The sequence below is a fragment of the Mya arenaria genome, chromosome 9 (genome assembly GCF_026914265.1).
Source record: "Mya arenaria isolate MELC-2E11 chromosome 9, ASM2691426v1".
Lineage (NCBI taxonomy): Eukaryota > Metazoa > Mollusca > Bivalvia > Myida > Myidae > Mya > Mya arenaria.
This window is the reverse complement of record NC_069130.1, coordinates 58,872,655-58,898,301: the sequence shown is the minus strand read 5'-3', so window position 1 is coordinate 58,898,301 and position 25,647 is coordinate 58,872,655. Positions and strand designations below refer to the sequence as shown.

The 25,647-nt window shown below is 34.1% G+C and overlaps 1 protein-coding gene across 1 annotated transcript in view; it reads left to right on the top strand.

Annotated features, from left to right (window-relative positions):
- The first annotated feature begins 19,193 nt into the window (after positions 1-19,193).
- Positions 19,194-25,647, top strand: part of LOC128203593 (eukaryotic translation initiation factor 4 gamma 1-like) — a 10,380-nt gene continuing 3,926 nt past the window's right edge. Inside the window, exons 1-7 of the mRNA XM_052905083.1 lie at positions 19,194-19,961; positions 21,073-21,255; positions 22,230-22,367; positions 22,987-23,046; positions 23,612-23,752; positions 24,359-24,438; positions 25,094-25,250. Coding sequence (XP_052761043.1) covers positions 19,449-19,961; positions 21,073-21,255; positions 22,230-22,367; positions 22,987-23,046; positions 23,612-23,752; positions 24,359-24,438; positions 25,094-25,250 — 1,272 coding nt within the window. The 5' untranslated portion in view covers positions 19,194-19,448. The remainder of the gene's footprint in view (positions 19,962-21,072; positions 21,256-22,229; positions 22,368-22,986; positions 23,047-23,611; positions 23,753-24,358; positions 24,439-25,093; positions 25,251-25,647) is intronic.

The window sequence follows — 25,647 nt, the reverse complement described above, 5'->3', positions numbered from 1 at the left end:
TGCCATATGCGACATGTTCTTTCATTGATAAACGTGTCACAGTGACCTGTCTAAAAATGTTTGTTGATAGTGCCCAATATGTTTATACCTATTTGTGCCTACCAGGACGAAAAAGCATCGGAAGTGGTCACTATATATTCAGTTCAAGTCTTGTTTGCCCCTATTATGTGCCTAATAGATCGACCTCCAGTATGTGGATGTCAATTTTTGTTTAGCATAGGTCTTTTAAACCCTATGTAAGTGACTACTAAGTGACCACTATATGCTTTATTTGTCACACTGTTTTAGATGTTGCAGTTGTCTGTCACTTATGTCACATCAGTGTTCCCTTTTATTTATCCTAATTGTTGTTGTTTTTTCCACGCCCTTTTATGCCCTTCGATGTGTTTTTAAGAAAGTTGGAACATATGTTGAAGGTATGGCATTAACGGTCGATATTTGTTACATTTGAAGTAAGTTGCGATAAAAATGCTTTATGCGAGAAGCAAAACTTTACTTTCATCACTGGAACGTACATTTTGTTCTATTTGAAAATTGATGTACCAAACATACATCCTGGCCAAGGTTCTGTAGAAATAGACGGACGTCACCGCGTACATACACGGACCTGCGACACGTTTATTCATAAATTTTGAACTTTCCGTTTTTTTTTGAAAATTATATATTGCATGGTTAAGATACTGCCCGAATAAGCTTCAATATAGATCACTACTTTTAACAGTACTCTGATAATTAACAACTGACCTTGATCTTTGAGGTAAATGGTTAAGAATACTATGTGCGCCTCGCCATGGTGAACCTTCATGCACATTCAACTTAAAGTCTTGACAAGCCGAACGGACACACTTACACAAGCACTAACACACTTACGCACACACGCATCTACAAAGGACCGCCATTTTGACAACTATTTAGAGACCACCGAAGTCGTTTAAGGAATTATTACATTACTGTACGTTTATACAGGATGTAGGTTCGTATGTAGGTACGCTAACGATCATACATACTGCGTAAAATGACAGAATTAAGAGATATTCCCTTTTCACTAAGAAGGCAAACATAGATCAATATCACATGTTTGCGAATAAAAAATAAAACAGTCGAATCCTAATCGTGACGTCACAAAATATATGTTGAACATAACTAAATCAACCATTCAAAAACAACATTATTTTATCAACTTCAATTCCTAATCTATTACAAAAACTGAATAAAATCATGCAAATAAAAATTGCCGAGAATTTATCGTGAAAATCTAGATCCATCATTAATACTCTACACTACTTTACAATCATCGAATCCCTTTTAATCATCGGGCTAAAACAAGGCACATTCACGGTGTAATTATGTCAAAGCAGTTCTCTAATAGAATTCAACATAATAATATAGTTTAAATACAGCAGCGCAGTTAGCTAAATTTCTAAATGCTGGCTCGAATTCCGCCGGATGGGAGGTTCTGCGATGACCGTGATATAGTTTTTATGTAAGTTTTGACTCTTTTAGGCCAAACAAGTAATTCCAAATCTTAAGTGCGCTTCAAAGAAGAGCAAGATATTTGGTATACGATCCCAATTATTCATTTATGCTGTAGTATATTTTATAAATAATAGCATAATAACAGTTGATGAACGTTTAATGTACTAAACTACTATGGGGCTTTTTCTGGCTATCAGTGTAAAAACCTATAAAAAGGAATATATAAATAGTTAATCCTGACTTCCAACCCAAGATGTTTGTAACCACAAACGATACTTAATTATCAATTCCTAAGTAAAAAAAGAATGAAGTGTCATGTCTAGGAAGTTAAAAAATCAAAGCGCGTGTAGTCACTTCATCAGAACGTTGGCTCTAAAACAAAACAAAACTCAAACATATTTATCAAATAATAACTGGTATAACATAATTAGTAGATAAAAATACGTACGCAATATAATATCTTATTATTAAACACACAATGACTATAGGTCGAAAGAAGATATGACCCTCTGGTGAAAAGTTTTAATGTCTCCCAAAGGTGGCAACGATGTTACCCAAAGGTCTAATTTTTCCAAATGCATTGTACACATCGATGCCAAGTTTATGTCATTTTTCGACAATTTTATTGTTTTCACTATTTTTTCATCTGTGAGAAAATCCCTTTTAAACTCGAATGATATAGATTGCCTACAACACTTAATGTTTAGTGGATGTTAACTATGTCCGTTTCCGTTTTATGAGAATGCTTTGCTGCCAGTTCATGGTGTATATTCATTTATGTTCAGTTCAGTTCAGATTTGTACTAGCATGTCTCGGGTTTGTTTCTTCTAGGGCAATAATCGGTAAGCCGATGCCAATATACACATTTATACATCGTTAATCCTAAGTCGAGATAAGGATTAACGATATGTCGAACAAACAATTTTATAGACAAAACAGCATTCGCGATTTATTGGGACATAAAACATAAAGTCGTGAAGATGTGCATTGTCGGCAACACTGTTATGAATGTTAGTTGAGTGATAGTTCAGTATATAATTATGTCGAATCAGTGTTTAATTAATAACAAATAATGATTATACTTGTTTTATTTGAAATATATGTAAATCAAAATTAAAGCACATGCATGCATTCATAATGTAAATTAATATAACAAGGACATATAAATCCTGAAATGAACATAAAGCGATCTTTGCTTTTTTGTTACCGCCATAGAATGCATTTAAACGCGACACTGAAGTCATGAACAGGAAAAAGTGCCCTCCGACTACTGGTTGTCGCACAAATAGGCAAATGATAGCGACATAATATTTCTGAACTGAAAATAATAGCCTCCGCTTCCTGATTGTCACCATTGAAAATAAGCATACTTGTCCGAGCCGAACACATAGTGACTTTAGCCGACCGGTCGTCACCCTAGATGTCACTTATTAGAATATGTTGTTATTAATCAACTATTACGTATTTGACGAGATACAGAGAAAACGTGGTACCATTAACAGACAATTGAAGACCATTCAACTAAAATCGGCCAGTATCAACAAAACTAGGTCAATATGAGTTTCCTCCGTTTTGATTGGCTACAAAACTCGCCTAATATAGGATTTGAGAAATGGGTCATTTTCATTGGCTTTCAAAACTCGTCTATTATGAGAAATATGCTGGAAATCATTTTTAAAACAGCCATTTTGTTTTCCGTTTTCTGACTGTTTTGAAAATTGTGTGCATCGTATTAACTTATTTTGAATACTTGAACCTATTGAATGATTGAACCACTTTGTACGGTTTGATATTACACTTGTATTTTACGAATATTTTGTGCACACCGACAACATGGACGACGAAGGTAAAACATTTGACGTTTGGCTAACGATTTACGAAATTAAGATGAAAAGAAATGCTTCCTTATAATGTACAGAGTTTTTTTCATAAGGATTTGCAATGTCACTTTGAAGATGCATGTCAAAATCAGCAAAGTCAATTTTAGATAAGCAGACACCATGAATGAATAAGGGATAAATATGGCTTCAATGTGAATTGGTAAGTTATAAGAATGTTTTTAACGAAAATGGTAAAAGTCAATTAATTAAATACTTATACTTATTAATGGTCCAGTTATTTGTTCGCGGTCAGATGTATATGCCTTCGCCCTTTCGGGCTCAGGCAAATACAGCTAACCTCAGACAAATAACTAGGCCACTATGATATCACCTAATTAATAACATTATATCATAAATGGGGATTTTCTATATACTATTCTATAACATTGTAACAAGGCATGCATATATATGATTATTAATCAACTATTACTATAAGACAATTGCGATACCAAAACCAGATAATTGAAGACAATATATTCCAGAACTCGCTCCATATCGACCAAACTCGATACATGCCAATATCAACAAAACTCGGCTAATATGAGTTTCCTCCGTTTTAATTGGCTACAAAACTCGCCTTATATAAGATTTGAAAAATGGGCCAATTACATTGGCTGTCAAAACTCGCATGACATGACATGACAATCAGTAGAAAGAGGTCACTATATGTTCAGATAATGTACATAAATCATAATCTGTTCACTTCGTGCCTATTATGTCCCTAATATGTGTCTACTAGGGCAAACACAAGAAAGCAGAGGTGACTTGATGCTCCTTTCAAGACCTATTTATCGCTATAATATTTATATCAGGGCGACAACCAGTAGGCGGAGATCAATATAGAGTCAGGTGATATGCCACTTTGTTTCTATTATGTGCTCTCTTGAACCACAAACAGTATTTTGTTGTCACAAGATGTAACGTTATAAGAGGCTCGAGTGTCCACTTAATAAAAACATGAATTGTATAGACAGAGATTGTTCATTATTTTTTAATGAACATTCTAACGAAAGAGCATAAATAAAAATTAAATATTTACCGCTCCCCAACTTTGAATTTCGCATAAATAGCCTAAGGTCATACCTCGTATGTTCCTAGTCTGTGCTTATTGGGCGATGACATTTTTATGTACAGCTGAGTACCAGTTTGTCCCCATATTTTGACTACTTTGCCGCGTTGTCATGGCAAAGTACATTAAATGATCTGTTCGGGACATTATTTTCCCTATTAGGTATATATTATGGCATCAACCAGAAACCAGAGTCACTTTATGCCACATTAAAACTTGATTTGACCTCTTATGTGCCAACTTGGACCACAAACTGTAGGATGAGGTCACATTCTTGTCACTTCACATAACATTATAAATAATATCGACTGTACGCTTTTTGCTGGCATGTATTGTTATACACAGGTATTTTTGTCATTATATAGTAAACATTCTAACAAAAAAAATGAATAAATTGCATGTTTGATATTGAAGTTGTTGCCCCTCCCCCGCGTTGAACCTGACACATGCGACATTTATTCCTCATAACATATGAAAAGCAACAGTGCTTTTTCAAGAAAATGATTTTATATAGTTTCCGTTATGTTTAACACAATCCGACCTTTGGGTAACATCGCTGCGGCCTTTGGGAGACATGATATTATTTTACCAGATGACAAAATCTGCTTTTGCCCGAAATTTACTGTGTTTAAAAAGAATACAGTTCTGCATACGGGTTTTTATATTTACTGTAATCGCATTTGTTAGTTGTTGTTGTCTTATTTATTTTCGGTTAATTTTTGTTTTTGTTGATCCATTATTCCTCTGAGTTGTAAACACATTTTTTATATTAAAGGACATAGAAGTAAATTGCCTTTTCAATTGCCTACGCTTGACATGAATATTTTACCTTTGCCTAAAAGCAAAGTATTGTTTAGGATCAGAAAATGTATTGTCAGTAACAGTAGAATGTACCATGCTAGAATATGCCGATAAAGTTATGTTCATTAAACCTTTACCATCCGTTATGATGCTATTATGTATAACTAGAAGCGAATACAAATATATCACTCGTAAATAAGGCGCAGTATTGATTTAAGATTACTAAAATTTATCGCTGAAATAAGCAAAACATACTAGTCGGTTGCATAATATAAAGGTCATCGCAGAATCCCATCTCTGAGGGGATCTATCGCAGGATAGAAAAATCAGGACAATACGAACATAATATAACCTTGTAACAACATTTAGAGTTTGAGGTAACCGGGCTGCTGCATTTCATGTATATTAATACCGTAAGATTACAGCTGTAACACAATAACCCTGACAAAATTGCTACTTTTTGTCCAAGGATTAAAAAGTGATTTGATAATGATGATCGGTGAATAGCGGATTTCATGAAACAATGTGTTTCTTTATTGTATAATCAGTTTATAAACATAGATTTTGTGACGTAACGACATCTTAGTGATATGCGATTTCTGTCCATTAATGCAGTTTGAACGATCGGGGGCGCGCATGCATACATACATACGGCATAAATGAACAGCAATTTAAAGCATTCTTTAAACAACATTAAAACCGAAATAACGTTTATATCTTTTGTTTCAAGAAACAATCTTAAATATAAATGTGACTAAAGGCACTTAATTTCCACATGTACTAAATATTTGCATTATCCTTAAATAAATATGCCTTGTCCAAAACAGAGTTCGTTAAACTCTTTTTTGTAGATCGCCTACAACAGTTATAATGTTTTGCTCAGGCTAAGTAGAGACGTTTATGAATCTATTTGGGCGCCAAATCATGGCAAAGATCACTATATATTCAGTTCAGTTCTGTTCGGTACAATCATATATCTTTTATGTGTCAGCGACCAGTCAGCGAATGTCACTATAAACATTTAAGTCCTTGGGAAACTAATTAAACTTTCGGATTGATTATAATTTGAATTAACATTTTTAGGCAAATATAGTGTTGGCAAATTATTGGTCACGTAAAAATGTTTAGTCGTTAAGATTAAAATGTCAGTAACACGTTACAAACATTTTGGTTGAGTGATCGTTCAGAATAAATGTATGTTGAAAAATCTTTTAAATAAAGGACGACTTACTTGTCATGATACTCCTTTCTTAAAACAACGTTATACATGTAAATCAAAATGACAGCAAAAGCATTCATATATTAAAAATGAAGTTACCTATCCAGATATCCTCACAGGTTGTTGACCAGTCTTTTCTTAGCATTGTTCGGTAGCAGGTCAAGCGAGTGATTTCTTGAGATATACATTCTAATTGATATTAAGATTGTATAAATATGCCATTATATATGAACTATACTACCTCATTAATCACTCATTATCTCGACGATGAACGTTCAGTTACGAATATGTTTGTCCCTAGGTTTCTACGGCGGAGGAAATTTAAAAGAATTCCTGTCCCTAAAATGTAGAGCGACAACCAGTCAGCGGAGGTCACAATGTCCATTACAGAACTAGTTTGTTGCTAGTGCGACAACTCGTAGTGTCACAACTCTTAGGTTGAGGTCAATATATCCTGTTGAGGTAAAAACACTGATGTCTACTTTAAAGACGGCAGCCAGTAGGCAGATATTACTTTATGGTCAGTTCAGATTTTTTGTACTTGTATACAATTATAAGGCGAAAGTCACTAATCGGTTTGTTTAGGTCTAGAATATCACTATATTCCTCTGAGAGCGACAACCAGTATGCCAAATACCATAAGAAACGCCACAGTGAGACGAAACCTGTTTTTTTAATGATTGACAGAAAAGTTTCAGCCTGTGTTATTTATAGTTAAGTTGATTTGATGTTTGTTGTGTGTATGTTTGGCGCCTGGCAGGCCGTTCGGCCGCCTTCCCGAACAACGACGTTCGTCATTCTGATAACAAGGTTTCACTATGTAAAACCTGGTTTAAAAAGTATCTTCTGGAGCCACAACAAGAAGGAGGAGGCCACTATGTGAGGTTTAGGTCCGATTTGACCCTACTACATATGTGCTTATTTTGACGATAACCAGTCGGCAAATGTCACCTGATGCTCATTACATGACTAATTTATCGTTTAAGTATGTACATCAGAGCGACCAAATGTAGGATGTGGTCAAAATAGTTTCAGTTCGTGCCTGGTATGTTCATATTGTGTGCTTACTAAGGCGATGACACGTAATGTACAATTGAGTGCCAGTGTAGCCCCCTTATGCCTACTAGCCCGTCATGGCATACCAATAAACACTATATGTTTAATTCAGAACAAGCATATCTATATCATAATTCTTAATACCATAATGCGGATATCACTTGAAGTTCAGGACTAGTGTGTCCCTATTATTGGTACTTGGGCCACAAAGAGTTGGATGATGTCACTCTGTTGTCACTTAAAATAAAATCGAGTTACCGAGTAAGGCTATTATGTGTTAGTAAACAATGTAAATTATATAACTGAATAATGAACATTCTAACAAGAAAGGAATATATCACATGTACAAAGTCGCCCTTCCCTTCTCCCCCTCCCCACCCCCAAACATGCAAACACTTTGAGCATGACATACGCGACATTTTCGGTCAGTAATATGTGAAGAACAACAATAATCTTTCTAGAAAATGCTTTAAAAAAGTGTCCGAAATGGTTTGGCAATCCGACCTTTGGATTACATCGTTGCAACATTTTGAAGACTAAAAAGTATGTTACCAGAGGGTTAAATCGGTTGTTATCCAAACGGTATTATGTTAAATAATAATTTATTTTTCCAAATGTTTGTTTTTGAATTCCATGTTATCCAATTTATTATTTTGTTATATTTTTGTAGATCCAATGTTCTGATGAGTGCAAGAAAATACTTTCCCAGAAGAGAAACATATTCAAATGAGACAAATGAGGTATTTCAAACCACCTTAAAGCAGCAGGTACATGTAATGCTGTATGCTGTTAAAATCCTGTTGCTCATAAAAGAAGTTCTTTAATGCAGACTTTGTATTGATATTTATACACTCATTGCGTTAAATTTAAGATGAAAATAGCCACTGAAAGCTTAATCATTTAAGGTAACGTTTAACCAGCTTATCTAACTTACGCTTTCAGCTTACACCTTATTCCAGGCGGCCGACTTTTCTTTGAATGTGATTCCGTCGGCAAATCCTCCGTATAACACGTCGTCCTGTTCAATCACTAGCCGCACGGCACACAGTCGCTCTTTTTTATCCCAGGTCGTCCTTTGTTTTTCTACCGACATTTTACATCAAACACAGCCGACAGTCACTCAGGCGCTTGCATTGTACAGGTATCTGATTTTGACTACATCGGTAATATGCGTCTTGAAATTCTGAGCGAAGTTCAAGAACGATAACGCTTGAAAAAGTAAACAATGGCCGCTTACGTTCATGCAAGTATAAATATTGCGGAATCGGACTCAGGCTCAACGTTGAGACTGAGTCAGAGACTGTTTGAAATCATGTAATATTCGACAAGCTCAGCTGAGTCTGGACTTGGACTCAGGTCCCTGGACCATAAAGACAAGTATTACCTAGGGTTTAGAACAGTTATGGTCAGTAAGAGTAGTTTGTGCCATGCTAGAATTTGGCATAGATGAATTATTTTCAGTAAAATGTTATTATCAATAATGGTGCCACAACACATACTAATTTTTATAATTTTAAACGTTTCTAAATGTCTCTCTCGTTTTTGAAGCGCGCTGTAGACTTAAGATTAATGTTTCCACTTAATAAGCAAAACATACTAGTCAGTTGCATAATATCACGGTCATCGCCGAATCTCATATTTGGCGGGTTCGTCTGAGGGTTCAATAGTGATTTGATAATAACGATGATCGTAGAATAGCGGATTTGAAGAGATACTGTTGCTTTTGAATGGTCTAATTAACACAGATAGGTTTTATTTACGCAACAATTTTTTAGTGATAATGTATGTACCTTTTTCCGTCGATTTATGCAGTTTGAACGATTGGGCGCGCGCCTTCATACGAACCTACATACCGCACAGCAATAATTATTTTCCCTTAAAGTGACACTCTCATTCAAATTTTATCCGTTCACATGTATAACAAAGATGAATATTGAGAGATTAATATTTAACAACTCACTTATTAATGCATTTATGGAAAATATTAATAACTGATAACAATAATAATTAAATAATGATATTGAAAAAGATCACTGAGTGGGTTAATGTTTGCAAGTGCTTCCACCCGAACTGTATCTTAACCAATATAAAGGATCACTATAAAGCCCTTAGCGCATAAACACAGATTTGTACGTCAAATGTCTAGGACACACTTACAGGTTAAATATCAAAATGAACACTGTTGATAGAACTTATTTAGACCGAAGCTAGTCCGGGATGAACAAAACATTATATGAGTTTCAACAAAACGTGAGTACATCCACCCATCCTGACCGACCATTGTCCTGGCTGTATTTTGATCAATAATTCTTTTCCCTTAAAGTGACACTCTCATTCAAATTGTATCCGTTCACATGTATAACAAAGATGAATATTGAGAGATTAATATTTAACAACTCACTAATTAGTAATTAATGCATTTATGGAAAATATTAATAACTGATAACAATAATAATTAAATAATGATATTGAAAAAGATCACTGAAGTACATAATAAATTAAGAGGTTCGAATTGTTTGCTTTTCAAAGTTGATTGTAACCAACTGATATATTATTATTAACATAAAGGTTTTCGTCTAGGACTGGAATTTTTCTCTGATGTGTCATTAGGACAACAACCAGTAGGCGGATATAGCTATAAATTCAGCTATGGACTAGCAATTCTAGCTTATTCGTTTACCAGGGCGACAAATTATGCAACGTCATAATATGTTCACTTCGTGCCTATTATGTCCCTAATATGTATCTATTAGGGCATCAACCATAAACCGGGGTCACTTTGTGTGCAATTCATGACTTGTTTTGAACTGTTATGTGCCTACTTGGACCACAAACTATAGGGTGACGTCACATTCTTGTAACTTCATATAAAATTACAAAAATGCAAATTGCATGTTTGAACCTGACACATGCGACATTTGTTACCCGTAAAATATGTCGAGCAAGAAAATGATTTAATATAGTGTCCAAAATGTTCAACACAATCCGACCTTTAGGTAGCATCGCACCAACCTTTGGGAGACATGAAATTATTTTACCAGATGACAAAATTCGTCTTTTACCCGAAAGCTACAGTGTTAAAAAAGAATATAGTTTTGCATAAGGGTTTTTACATTTAATGTTATCGCATTTGTTATTTGTTTTTGCTTTTTATTTACTTTTGTTTATTTCTGTTTTTGTGGGTTTATTATTCCTCTGAGGTGTAAACACATTTTAATATAAAAGGACATAGAAGTAAATTGCCTTTTAAATTGCCTACGCATGACATTTATATTTTATCTCTGCCTAACAGTAAAGTATTGTTTAGGGATTAGAAAATATATTATCAGTAAGAGTAGTATGTGCCATGCTAGAATAGGACATAGATAAATTATTTTCAGTAAAATGTTATCATTAGTAATGGTGCTATAACATATATATATATATATGTTTATAATTTTAAACGGTCTCTTTCGTCTTTTAAGCACGCTGTAGATTAATGTTTTCGCTTAATAGACAAAACATACCAGTCAGTTGCATACTATCACGGTCATCGCAGAATTGCGTGTTTGGCGGGATTTGTCCGAGGGTTCAATAGTGATTTGATAATTATGATGATCGTAGAAAAGCGTTTTTTAAGAAATACTGTTGTTTCGGAATGGTCTATTTTGTTCTGTTAATCAAGATAGATTTTATAAGGCCACGATGTCGTAGTGATAATGTATGTACCTTTTTTCTGTCTGTTTATGTAGTTTGAACGATCGGAATCTCGCCTGAGTACGAGCCTACAAGCGGTATGAACGCACAGCAATAGTTCTTTTTCCTTCAAGTGACATTCACTTATTTATGCATTTACCGAAAATATTATTAACTGATAACAGGATTATAACCGAATAGCCTATAGCTAGAAACGCATACATATTGAATGACTGGTGCCTCAGCGTCAGTATCAAGTTAAATAATGATTATACAAAAGAGTTAATCACTGAGTGGGTAAGTGTGTGTTAGTGCTTTCATCCGAACTGTATCTTTACCATGTAGAAAGCATCACCATGAAGTCCTTAGCGCATAAAACACGGATTTGTACGTCAAATGTCAAGGACGCAATAAAAGTTAAATATCAAAATGAGTATTGTTGATGGAACTTATTTTGACTGAACTCAGTCCGGGTTGAAACTTTACCATGTCTACTAGGATTTTCAACAAAACGTAAGTACATCAATCCATCCTGAGCAAACATTGTCCTGGCTGTATTGATCATACATAGTATGATTTTCAAAACGGTTTCACAATAATAAGGCGACGTAGCACACACATCATCCAGGTCTTAAGGTAACACTGAGAGGTCAACAGTTGAAATAGTACTATTGAAACATTAATTAATTGAGTACACAATAAATTAAGATGTTCGAGTTTTTAAATTTTCCAAGTTGATCGTTACAAAATTATATAACATACTAAATACAAATACTTTTCGTCTTACTGTTGAACTCTATGTAAGTCTTTGTTGCAATAACATAGAAAACATTCTGACTGTGTTTGAGGCTCATTTATCGGGCTTTACATGTCGCAACTTGGCGTCTATTATTGCCGTTGTTGAGTTTATAAAGGTCAGCCCGCACCATATAGAGGCTACAATATGGCTTGACTCCCTCACAGCCCCAAGTATGACTTAAAAATATTTTTGAGGCCAAGGGGGTGGGTTAATCCCATTTGTTTGTGGGAAATTCGCCAAATGAGTAACCACGGGCTCTACGATGAATGAAACATCTGGTCCCACAGCTCTGAATTTTGGATATGTTTTTTTTTTCATTGGTCTTGACTTGTTGTAATTTAAAAATTGGATAACATGCGTGTCTTAAAAATCTTAAAGCTAGAGTACGGTAACTTTGATATTTTTAAAGGATGAGTAAGAATCGCGGAGAGTTCCTAGGCAAGAGAGTGTTCTGAGAACAGGACGTCTCGTCCAATGTGCATACATATAAAATAATGTGAACTGACCTCTTTAATGTTGAACTCCCAGTTGCCTCACTTCTGTCTGAATTCTAAAACTTCTTCAATACCATAGAATACGTTGACATGTTTTATTGATTTTTTTTTATTGTTTTTTCAAATGTTCATCTACATATGTATGTTGTTCTTTTTTGTTTGTTTTTTTGTTTGTTTTTGTTTTTCAAACGGCCCGCGTTCGATTGTTTTCCAATTAAGTATTCAAGTACGAGATAATTATCACCCATACTGGACTATCTAGACATAAACATGTCGCCCCTGCTCCAGTGTATGCTCTTTTTCACTGGATATAATTTATGTTCTCTATTTGAATATTTTTTATTGAATGAATTAGGCGTGGGTCAAAAACCTACAATGTACTTGGACCCGAAGCTTTATCAAAATAACACCATCACCTTGCATAGCATATACCATGTATCGTTCTGGACTTCTATTAGTACAATGGTTGTGTACAATCTTTAAATGAGAAGAATTGAAAAATGGTTGAGCCTTTATAATTCATACATTTTTTTTCCGATATTTTCTTTCTTTATTGGTTCGTTCGTTTGACGTTATGTTTTTGTGGTGACATGTATTTAATAGTTTATGGTTAGACCGATATGTTAAATCATTCTCTAAAATACCTCATCCTTTCATGTAAAAAGGAAAACAGAAAAGAAAAAGAAAAGTTTTGTCATCACAACATGGGTAATACATCATCAAAATAATTGTAATTATAAGTTTGTTTACCGGGCTCGGTAGTGTTAAAAGTTAATTATTATATCGTTCTTTATGTCATGCATAAGTCCATGAAGTCCTTTTCGTTTTATTCCATAATTTCATACAGTAAGATATATGTAAAACACTGAATAAAGAAAAAAATGGCATCTAGTACACTATATGAATTTATAATAGACTTAAGGACAATATACCTGCCAGTGAATGAAGCGGCTGTGTCTTACAGAAAGTTATGCGTAATCAAAGATTGAAGTAAATACATAAAAGTTGATGATATGCTTGTCACAAGATTTTCAGGACATCCTAACTTAATGACAAATGCAAATTTGTATGTCCCAAAATATAGGGGCATAAAAATCACACTATTGGCGTTTCTCACTAATTTCACATGTTTAAAGCAAGGTCAAAGTCTTATTTGGTATTGAAGTGTGAATTGTTTTAAATTTTCAACCGATAATCTCTGCTCAGTGTAAGTCGTATGGTTAAGAACTTAAAAATAATAAAATTCAAACAAATGTTAATATTCCGTAAAATTATGTTAGTGTTATTGTTCCGTTCTTCCCTCTAATTTGTTGCAGGAAAAATGGCCTATGTAAGCGTCATGTAAATAACGATATGATCTTAAGCGATCCTTCCTGAAGAAGTAATAAAAATCAATGTATATTGTATGTCGCTTAAACGTATTTTATATGAGAGCTCTTTTCCATATAAAACATAAGTTTTTATTTCCGTCTCAGTTATGTATTCAACGTATTGATTCAGATATATCATTGGTGTATAATTGAGGAAAAAGTCATGTTAAGAAACACGAAGAAACCTTACATAAACACAACTGTTTACACAACATTTACTGCTAGGATGTGTTTGCAAAGTGTTTGTTATGGGTTAATTAGTCTTTAAAACATGCAATAAATGCCTTCCAATAATATAACAGTGATACACCTCTCCGTCAGTCAAAATAAAACAGAATCTTATATCAAATAGTCAATAGGTTTGTCAAGCATTGTGTTCTGTGTGTACCGAGGACGTTTCTAAAATTGTGATAAATATTTTTCCGTTACAGGGATTTCAATAAAAAACATAGTCGAATCAATTTCAATTTAGGCCTCATTATCCCGTATAAAATTCCGCTCCTGTGACCTCATTCATTTCGTGTTTGTTTTGTACTTCAACGGTTGTCTCGACTTTTATGGTGTAAGCATAACCTGGGTTTAAGTGAAAACGTCAACCCCCAGTTATTTGGTGTCCAAAAGTCGCCAGCGGATTTATGTGGTCCCTTGTTATTCGAATACAAAAAAAAGGTTTTACTGACTAAGATTTTTTTCGGGAACAATATAATCCCACAAATAAGTAAAAAGAGTTGAAACTAAACTAGGTGTCGTGCAACCAATGAACACATTCTTAATATCTGAACAATTAATATTTGCAGTCGGACTCCTCTGGGAGAGACATCGTGAAACGAATGAGTTTGTCTGGAAAACTGAAGTTCGATTTGTAATTGAAATAATTTCTATAATTGATGGGAAAACTATATAAGAACCATTTTGGAATAAATTAAAATGTTCCTAGATTCATTTTGATACATATTTAAATGAATCTTTGAATCTCAAACGTAATGTTCAAAATATCTTAATATTTGGGAAAGAGGGGCAACCTATCACCTTTATTAACCACAAAGAGATCGACACAAGGAAAAAGTTGTTCGACCGCATACACGATGAAATCAAGAAAAAACGGTAAGTGGCAATATCAATTTGATATTCAATCTAGGGAAGGATCGTGTGTCGCTTTGTTTAAATGGGGTATAGATACGCGGAAAGATGATGTTCATACAGTCTTGGCCTCGCGCCAGGACCTACCGCCTGGGGCTAGTGTTGTACCTTCTTATCTTATATTGTGCATTTTTCTCGCCTGCTGTTACCGCTTTTATACCGTATCAAATATTCAAGTATAATTGTCAAGTGCACATTTAAATCTTTTTTGGAGAGATTAACTGCACTAAATTCATTATAGCAAATCATTTTTCTTAGTGTAATTTTAATGTATGGTTTCTGGTGGTTGTTTCTCAAGTGAAACAATACGTTACTGATTTGATTTGCAATCATTATTTTCTTGGAAAAAAGCCTCACATAATTAATTCGAATGGTTTAACAATCAAACGGATACGAGTGAAACTTAATCAAAATGAATATGTACATATATTCATAGCATTTAAGCTTTTCAAATTGAAAACATAATCAATTTACAATGTATATAGATTTCACTCTTTTTTCAGTTCTGAAATGATTTTGAAAAACGCACGTGCACAACGTGTGTTAAGGAATGCCATAACGCTAGATATTAGCAAAGAGTGGTTTCTATTTGTTATTTAAAGTAAAGGAACAGTGGGGTTGCAACGACACGTCTGTTTAAGTCTGAGAGGAAAACGTATGAAATCGCAGAAGACATTACACCAAAGACATATATAAAATCCAATCGTCAATTCTTCCTCCAAGTATAGGGCCGTCGATGTCTGCCCCTCCATCAGACAATCTCGTTTTGGCATTTGGCATAACAGGATGAGGACATTATACACAACAATTTCAACTTTTCTTATTAAACTATTACTTAAATGAGTCATCCATGCTGCATTTTGCATATAGTCATAATAACTTGTAATTTTATACCCGTTTCATAATTAGTGATGTTCTTACAGCTCACGAAAAAGAAATAGGCTAGCTGCTTACTACGCTTTTGGACACCAGGGCACGTTTTTGGCATACATAATCCCGCCGGAGGATGTATTCCGACAACCATCGCATTGCTAACTGGTATCGCCATATATAGGGAGAAAATACCGAAATACACGGTTAATAGCTTGTCAACGTTTTTCGGGTGGTTCCGTGGTCTTGTGTCACACTTTTCAATCCAGGGACAGCTGTTTCGATTCCCAACCGCAACATTAATATACTAATCATCTTCCGGGATGGACGTTAATCGGGGTCCCGTGTGACAGTGCAAACTTTGCGGCACGTCATAATTGGATTGGCTCAACCAGGGTTTTATTGTGTCTGTGCACCATTCTCGAAATATTTTAAATAACTAACACTCTTACCAGAGCACTCGTCGAATGGGCAAGACCCGAGTGCGAGTGTAAAGAAGCTTACACACCAACGGGTGGTTGAAGCAATTAAGCAACCCCGTCATAATTGCAAAAAATGCTGCTTTTTTACAAGAGTAATGCAATGATGAAAACGACAATAAAGCATGTCATTGGACAATCAACATGTATGTGGTTTAATAATAATGGCATATATTTTTTTGTTATTGTTTATTAAGGTTCATAAAACTTCGTCTAATTGTGAGAGTAAGATCACAACCTAGCCCGACTTTGAATTAAAATTAGCTTCAAATATTGGCATGAACACAGCAAACAAAATGCAAGAAATAATAATTTGACAATATATTGAAAGGTTTGAAGAGATGGCTATATAAATCATGGTTACCGAACTGGCATGTTAAAGTTGTCAGTAGGACTAAAGTATTATGTTAACCGATATTTACCGCTTTAATTCGAACAGGGTTTGTCGCGAGACATTCAGACCACTCTACCGACTGAGTAAAGTAGTCAAGTTACTTTATATATTATATTGAACCATTTGGCGACATATACAACCTTTAGGGTACTTCTCCCAAAGGTTGTACTTTTTCATGAACATCCGGCGCTTTACCTTTAGGCGACAGTCAAAAATTGTATATTCTCGATGGCTAGTATTTTTGGGAAAAAAACATCAGTAAAAATGCTTTACTACATTTATTTATGCATATTTTATGAAGGAATATGCATAGGATATATTATTATAGGATATATAGCATGATAATGATAATGTCTTCCAAAGGTTGTTCAAATAGGTAAAATATCCCAAAGGTTGGATTTGTATATATATATATATATATATATATATATATATATATATATATATATATATATATATATATATATATATATATATATATATATATATATTAATATGTTATATATAAATTATATGTTAAACATTATAAATTCACAACTGAAATTGTATACAACGCTCACCAATGGTGAACAAGAGTTGCGGATGCTTGTAGAAGTCTCATATCTTGGAAAGGGGTAGATTGCTTCCAATTAAGAAACCGTAGCATTCCGTAGTCAACATGACGATGTGTTCTTTCACTAAACATATCATAGGAGTTTGTCCTCCAAGACAGCATACCAACCTTTCTCAAGGATGTTTAGTTGTCCCAGTATCTGATGATCTGAGTTCATTGTATGAGGGCTTTTCAGTCTTACTTTGCTTTCACAGTTTTTCTCAAGACCATCCCCCATCACATACTACAGTTTTCGTGCATTTCCTAAACCACCATATTCTAATCATATTTTCTAAACCAGAAAACATAGCTTGATGCATCAGAGGAATTCCGACTGTACTAAGCAATTCCTTCCACCCAATGGGCTTGACCTCTATTTTAGTACTTCTTCTGTGAAGCGATCACGCTGTGTTTTGATGATTATTGAGATCTTCCGTCTACCGGCTTAAATGTTTATATTTGTAATGAATACAGTACATGAAACAATAGGTCACTATACGTTTTCCATTCGACACGTCTTTACCCATAAATTCTGACCTTTTAAAAGCGTTTGTTTACCATGTTTGCAAACAGCACTTCTGCAGGAAATAAAAAGTATTGGGTTTGAGTGTTTATTACATGATAGTCGTATCGATTATTACTGTATCGTGTTACAATGATATAAGTAGCAAAGAAAATATAGTACAAACATGCTGACCAGCATAACTTATCTGTTTAAAGTCAATGTTTATCAATATTTTCGTCTTCCTATGGCACCGAATGACAACTGAAAGAAAGCATTTACCCGATGAAGCTAAGTCCAAAATAACATGTTCAGAATTAAAGAACGATGTATTTTTTTATTTCTGATATCATAAAGTGTCATCATATATTATAATTTACGCTAAGTTTTCACCATAAACTCATTTCTTTAACGTTCAAAAATATTATTTTATAACATAAGTGGTTTACAATTTTTTTTTCCGACATGAGTAATATGACCTCATGTACGCATGCTTTTCTTTTCGCGTATTGGTATCTGCATGATTTGACTCCAATATATTCTCACGAAAAGGTGACTGCCTGCGAATGAAAGTTCAATTTACATTGATTACAGATTCAGTCACTTCACATAAAATGTTCAGTTAAGCGTGTGATACATATAATTATATTTGCGATCATCTCATGATATCAGTAAGAACATAATAAAAGTATAATGTTTGCGTGTTGTGTGTACATGTTTTAATGAATGAAAAGAAATGTCGTTAAAAATAAACTATACTCGTTTTCGTTCCCTTATACCTTAAATAATACATAATTTTGAACTCTTATCTAGCCAGACATTTAAGTTCAATTCGTCAACTTTATCTTTCATGTCAAGTTTTGAATTTGATGTATTTTGCTAAATATGTTTGATTTTTTAAACAGTTTCTCAATTTTTGTTTTCACTTAAATGAAGTTACTCAAATATCATTTACATATAATAGTTTTGACAAAATGTACATTTTCTATAATTTTGCAAAATACCACTGCGAGCTTCGTGGAGATCACTTCACCGTCTTTATCATTGATAACCCTGTTTAAGGGGATTATGGCCTAGTTTCAAGTTTTATTAATACATGAGCATGATAACAACTAGCGTTATCAGCAATATCTATAAATAATTCACAAATTGAAATGTGTGTAAAAGAAATGAACCCATTCAGATTTGGTGACATAGTAATATAACGATTGAAATAAAGAAATTATGGGCAGCACTCAACATTGTGATTTTTGTGTTTCCGAATCAGAAAGAAGTAACATCGTTGGATTTTGTTATGATTGTAAAGGATATTTATGTGAAACATGTTTTCGAATTCATACAAAAGCAAAGGCATTCAAACACCACGCTACAGAAAAAGGTGTCACTGCGAAAAAAGGTGCCGATACAGACGTGGCATCGATTGGAAATTTAGACATTCACGAACAGATCTGCGAACATCACAAGAACGAGAAAACGTCGTTATTTTGCAGAAAGCACGTGGCGGTCATTTGTGGACGATGCTTAAAGAAAAATCACCTGAGTTGTGAAAAGCAATTAGTAGATCTCGTTGAGGTTTCCTATCCGAATACACACCGTTTGAATGAAGTTGTGCATGGGCTAAAGAATGTATTGATGGACGCACAAAATCTAGAAAAGGATTTAAGTGTCTGCAGAGATAATAACAATTCAGCCAAAGAAGAGAATTTCAAAGCTGTTCGGGACTTCAGAAAAGACATTGACGATTATTTTGATAAATTACAAAGAAAAGTAGAAAATGAGATAACACAATGCCATTCGAAAAATAATGGCATATTAACGGCACAACTTAAAACATGCTTGCAGGTAAAAGAAACAGCGTTAATAAAACAGCAACAAATTGATTCCATAGTACAGAAACATCTAAAGAGTACTCTTTATGTAGCAACTGAGAACTTAGAACCAGAAATAGTTTTGCTTAAACAAACTCTAAATAAAGCTTCAAGAAAGGCTAGGGTTCCAATGTACGAGTTTCAGAAAAGAGATATCATTCAAAATATGATTTCAACGGAAGATGTTTTAGGCATCGTGGAAGATATTACCACCGGAAGTGATGAGATAACACACACAATACATGTACATGAAGAACGCAATAACGAGCTGTTGCAGGTAAAACACACAGTATAGATAATTTCTAAATCGGTTTAAACATAACACATAAGTATACACTCATTTGTATTCCATTTTTTCCACTACCTGCGCCGTTTGAAATTTAGACAATTTAGGATATGGAAAAAATTCAAAATCATGCCAAATAATTGATGTTACTGCAATGTGTATGTTCTTATTTAGGTCGCAACCCCTGAAAGGCATCATTTCAAAATATGATCAGCTTGTCAATGAATACTTCTTAATGTGTATGCCTTGTTTCAAAAAGATAAAATTAAAAAAAAATACCATCAAATAACAATTTTATTTAAATTTAAATTACCCTGCCCCTATTTTAGAGTTTTTGTTAAAAAAGACATCACCCTAGACAAGAAAAATACTTTATTTCATTTTTTTTGGTAACATTGTGGTAATACTTTGGTATCAGAGTACCAAAATATTTTTCAGAAATAATACATGATTGATCACATCATCAACAAATATACTGAAATAGCCATAAGTAATTACAATTTTAACACACATTTTTGACGCATAGAAAGTTGAACTTTGACGTTTATAGGCAAAATTAACAAGTTCTTGAAACATTCATGACCTTTAACTTACTAATAATAAGCCTTAACATTCATTTAGACATTATGCAAAACAAATACGCGTTTCAAATTTCCAAACACCTATTTCAGCCGTGAGTGCAAGAACGAAAATATTCAACGAAGCAAATATCTATTTGTAGAAGTTAAATTAATTACTTTTTAATGAAAATACGGTATACACTTCGGTAAAAAAATGTTAGGTTATATAAAAAGAAAAGAAAAAAAGATGCTTCCCATGATGTCCTCAAAATAGTTGTAGTCCTATGCTTAACAACATAGACTAAAGTCTTAAAATTGAAGAGTTTCTTAAGGCGTATGCTACCTTAAAAATACTTATATGGTTGTAATTATTTCAATTTCCGTTTCAAAAATATATATTTCAATACAAGTCGTATATTAACGTGTATAATAAATTAAAATTAAATATAAGGAGTTTCTTTACAGAGAAGCATAATATGTCTTTCTTGTTAAGACTTAAATTGGATTACATTTCGGTCCATGTTTGTTGTATTGTTCTCCAGTCCCGAGGCATACTTTACCAGCTGAGTCAAAGTAACAAGTCTGGACCGCTGTCCTGCCAAATCAACCAGCCGTTTAGAGTGACCGAAAATGAGCTACACAAAGCGGATGAGCCCTGGAAACCAAGACGGCTGAAGCCTGGTACCAGCCAGCAGGAAGTGGAGGAAAACGACGCTGCCACAGAGGTAATACATGTCATCGAATTTAGCTTGAAATGAAAGTTGTCAAGTAAAATTAGTTTGGATAAAGTTATTTAGCCAATTCATTTCATATATACTTTATTTCCGTTCCGAATACCTGTCCGTCCGTCTGTCTGAAGACATAATGTGCGCTTCATCCCAGAAACCCTTGCCCAGATATAAATTAAACTTCATACAAATGTAAGGTGCAAAGAAAGTGGTGCATGCTATGGTGGGGTTTTGCCAGGAATATTTACCACAAAGTAATGGCCCTTTGTTTGTTTACAATATAGTGCATACAGAGATTCTTGTGCGCGCTTTATCTTCAAATGTTCAGGTCGAGTCTGACTGAATCTTCACTTGAGTGATTGCCATCAAGCCATCAACACTTTTAAATGGGTTCACCCAGACACACTTTTTTTAAAACAGTTAAGGTTCCTTGTTTTTTACAATAATGTTTGCATAGTAATTCTTGCTTATGCTTAATCGATAAAAGACCTGGCCGGATCAGGATGAAACGTCACAGGAGTGATAGATATCAAGCCTAGTGATACCTACCATTGAAGGGTTAGAATCGGTTTGTTAACATAGTTATGGCCGTTTTTGTTTCGAATACATACACACCTTTTTAAAGAAGACAGTGCTAGGCTGACTCTTTAACGGTTCTACTTTGGTTCACTTGGACTATTGTTGTTACAAATATGACCCGTTGATATTTTCTCTACAGGACAGTTTTCAATGAGATAACTGAGCGAACCTCATCTTAAAACGCCAAAGATGGATCTCAATGAAACGTCGTTGCAGTGATAAATATCATGCCCTCTGGCGCATACCGTCGGCAGGGTTGGGTCTCATAATATTTCACAGTTTTGGCCCTTTTTTCAAATACACACAAACCTTTTCGAAACAAACTAATTAGGCTGACATTGTAAAATGCTTGATGTAACACATCAATATTAATAAATTCTCGTTCATTTTAGTACCTGTACAAGAAGACACGAAGCATTCTAAACAAGCTGACACCGCAAATGTTCCAGGTACTCGTATCACAGATGCAGGAATTGAAGATTGACACGGAGGATAAACTGAAAGGAGTCATTGATCTTGTCTTTGAGAAGGTTCGTTTGTTTCACAATTTTCGAAATAATTTTAAAATAAAACTAGCTATCATGAATGTGAAAGCAAAAGTTTGGTCAGCTATTGATCGCAATTTCTATGTTGTTGTACAGATATTAGATTCATTTATGACTTTAAATTATATTATATATATTATATCAGATGAGATATAAAGGTATATAAAATTAGCTTATGTATAATTAGCGATTTAGGTTACATTGGAACATATACAAAACCCATGTCTGAGTCTGAGTCTAAGACTCGAGACGTTGGGCCTTAGATACAGAACAGTCTCATCTCAGAGTCAGACCAAGAAACCTATTTTTATTGAATGATAGAAAAACGTGTTTATTCCGTTCTTTTTGCAAAATAATAATCGTATTATAGTATATTTTTAAAATTGTAGTGGCATGTAGAACAGTCTACAACAAAACTTTTGCAACTAGGAAAGTGACAATGAAGTTAAGCAATTTTTCAATTGCAGACTATTCAACATACACAAGCCAATTAAAATGTTGTAAGAAGTTTCAATTTTTTCTTGTTTGTATTATAATTTTAGAAGGTGAGTAAATGCAACCTTTTTAATCGTATGAAAATAAACTTGTAAAGTTTAATTTTCAGGCCATAAGTGAACCTATCTTATGTGTAGCCTACGCCAACATGTGTAGATGTCTTTCAATGGTAAGCATGAATGCACTCTATATTATCTAAAGTATGCATGGATGTTACGGAAACACGATCATAAACTGAATCACAACTCTATGTACTATGTGTAAACGGAAACAGTTTTCCACACATTATGAGACAATTTATGTCACATAAATTAAGTTATTTTGATATTAGTGATTTTCATTGATTCCAATAAAGTATTCAATTAATTGTGTTAACACTTTGTTTCAAAGTATGATTATGTTTCTCGTTAATAATTATGTATACATGAAAATCTTTCCGTGAACTTTCCTACCTTAAACGTGCGGTATACACTTATTTAACTCGATTGTGAAAACATATACAAGCTGATATGAATCACTCTTGAGTTTATTTCCTTGGAGGAAACCAGTAGGGAATCCTTTTTTAAAGGCAAATATAATGTTAATCTGGCAGGAATCAAGCCCACTACATCTGCAGTGAAAGGCGTACACATAGCACGACTAGACCACTCTCAGCCTTTACAAAGCATTTCATTTAAGAGAGAGAAGAAAGATATTTCAACAAATAAGTCTAAATAATAAAAATCCGATTTTAGTTTAAAGTCAAGTCCAACTCAAAACCAGGGGAGATGGTTAACTTCCGAGCAGTGTTGTTGACGCGATGTCAACGTGAATTTGGCAAACCATCAAATCCCGGCTTTGCTACCAAACGTGAGGAATTCGCTAAATGTGCAGATGTAAGTAACGTTGGACGCTCTATGGCGATATTCTTGAGCCACATGTTTTTTACACGGATAAGTAATGAAATGCCAATTTAGGAGTCATAATACAGTATTTGTGTCGAGACTATAAATGGAAAAAAATAGCTGTTGCATTCAAACTAAAATGAACGGAAAAGAATCAAGCAATGGACAAAATGCGCTTCTTTAGAGATATGATGTTATGTTTGTCTTCCGAGAGGCGAAGAAAATAATTTGAAATTGGTATATATATTTTGTTTCATTTATTTGGAGAAAATGTGTGAATGTATTGTCAAAACCTTTTCATCGTAGAATTATATTTATTATAACTAAAAAACTTGGTTTATTGTAATGATACCGGACAAATTGTTTCCACCGTTTTACCTGACAACACAAGACAACAATCTCGCGTAGCTTCGTCCAAACGAGACAAATTGATAAAGAGTAATTTCTAGTTTACTCGTCGTTGTAAAAAAACAGTCAAAAACGAGTTATGAACTTAGTTCGACTGAGAAAACATCATGAAAAAACATAAAGCGTTGCTGCTCGATTCGCTCCACTCTGGTATGGCTTAGATCTTTTAAATACTTTTCACCATTACAGGAAAGTAAAAAGAAACGATTAAAACGAGAATTATATTATGAAGAAGCAGAGGCACAACGGAGGTCTCTAGGAAACATTAGGTAAGATATAAAATACTTCTACATATAACAATTCTAATGTATGTATCAGTTTGATACATAAAACAAAATAGTTAAATATTGAGGTTTTTGATTATACTAAGCAGGTTAACTGCTATACGAGTTACAAAATGTAAATCTTTCACATTTCGGGTTTTAACAAGGCCGTCTGCTAACCAGTTTTACAACGAACTGTTATCCCGCTATATGATAATGGCGGATTTAAACACTGTCGTCTGCTACCTGTATGACGGATCAGTGAAAATGAATCAAACTGATAGACTCGTTTAGAAGATGCGGGTTATGTAAAACAAACATATGGACTCTGGCGGTTTAAAGTCGTCTGCTAAGCTGACCGCAACCGACCGGTTGGGCCCAGAAGCGTCACGTCGAAGCCGCAGGATCAATAATGTTACGCCCGAGCGCCTCTGAAAATTCCCTCATTTTCTACTCCGTCCAAGATGGCGGATTTACATTAAATATAGTGGTGTCAAGGAGTGCGTTGTTGTCTGTCTGAGCGTATTAGACTACTACTGCGAGCGACCGTTGAAGTCAGTCTCTCATCATTTCATATTTCTGGTTTATGAAGGTTTTACATGGTATTTTATAACTAATTATACCCCTGTTTTTAAAACTGCTTTCCTTGCGTATATTTCAGATTCATAGGAGAATTATTCAAGTTAAAAATGTTGACTGAAAACATAATGCATAATTGTGTGTCCGAATTATTAGAACCTGAGGACCCTGAGAGTTTAGAGTGTTTGTGTAAGCTACTTACCACTATAGGGAAGGAACTGGATACTTGTAGAGCCGGGGTAGGTTACAGTAAACTATTTTTGTACTTTCGAACGGTTAGATGTAGGGAAAAACATTTCTGATACGGTGGTTATGGGAACACATGGATTAATTTTATTTCAGTAAGCCTGATTTTTTTTCAGTATCCTTTTTAAAAACAAGAAATATTGAGAGTGATTCTTATCTTCTATTTAAGAAACTTTGGTCAAAATATGGCGATTCCAAAATAGGTCTCGCTGTTAACAGATTTATTGTCAGTTACTCATTTAAAACAATTAAATATCATTAAGGACATTACTGTTGAAATGTATCAATATTTAATAAATTAACGCTGTCAATAACCTTTAAGTCAAGTAATATTTTAATGAGAAGAAAGTATTCAGAATTCAACATACTAGTAGGCTTGTCCCTGTATTT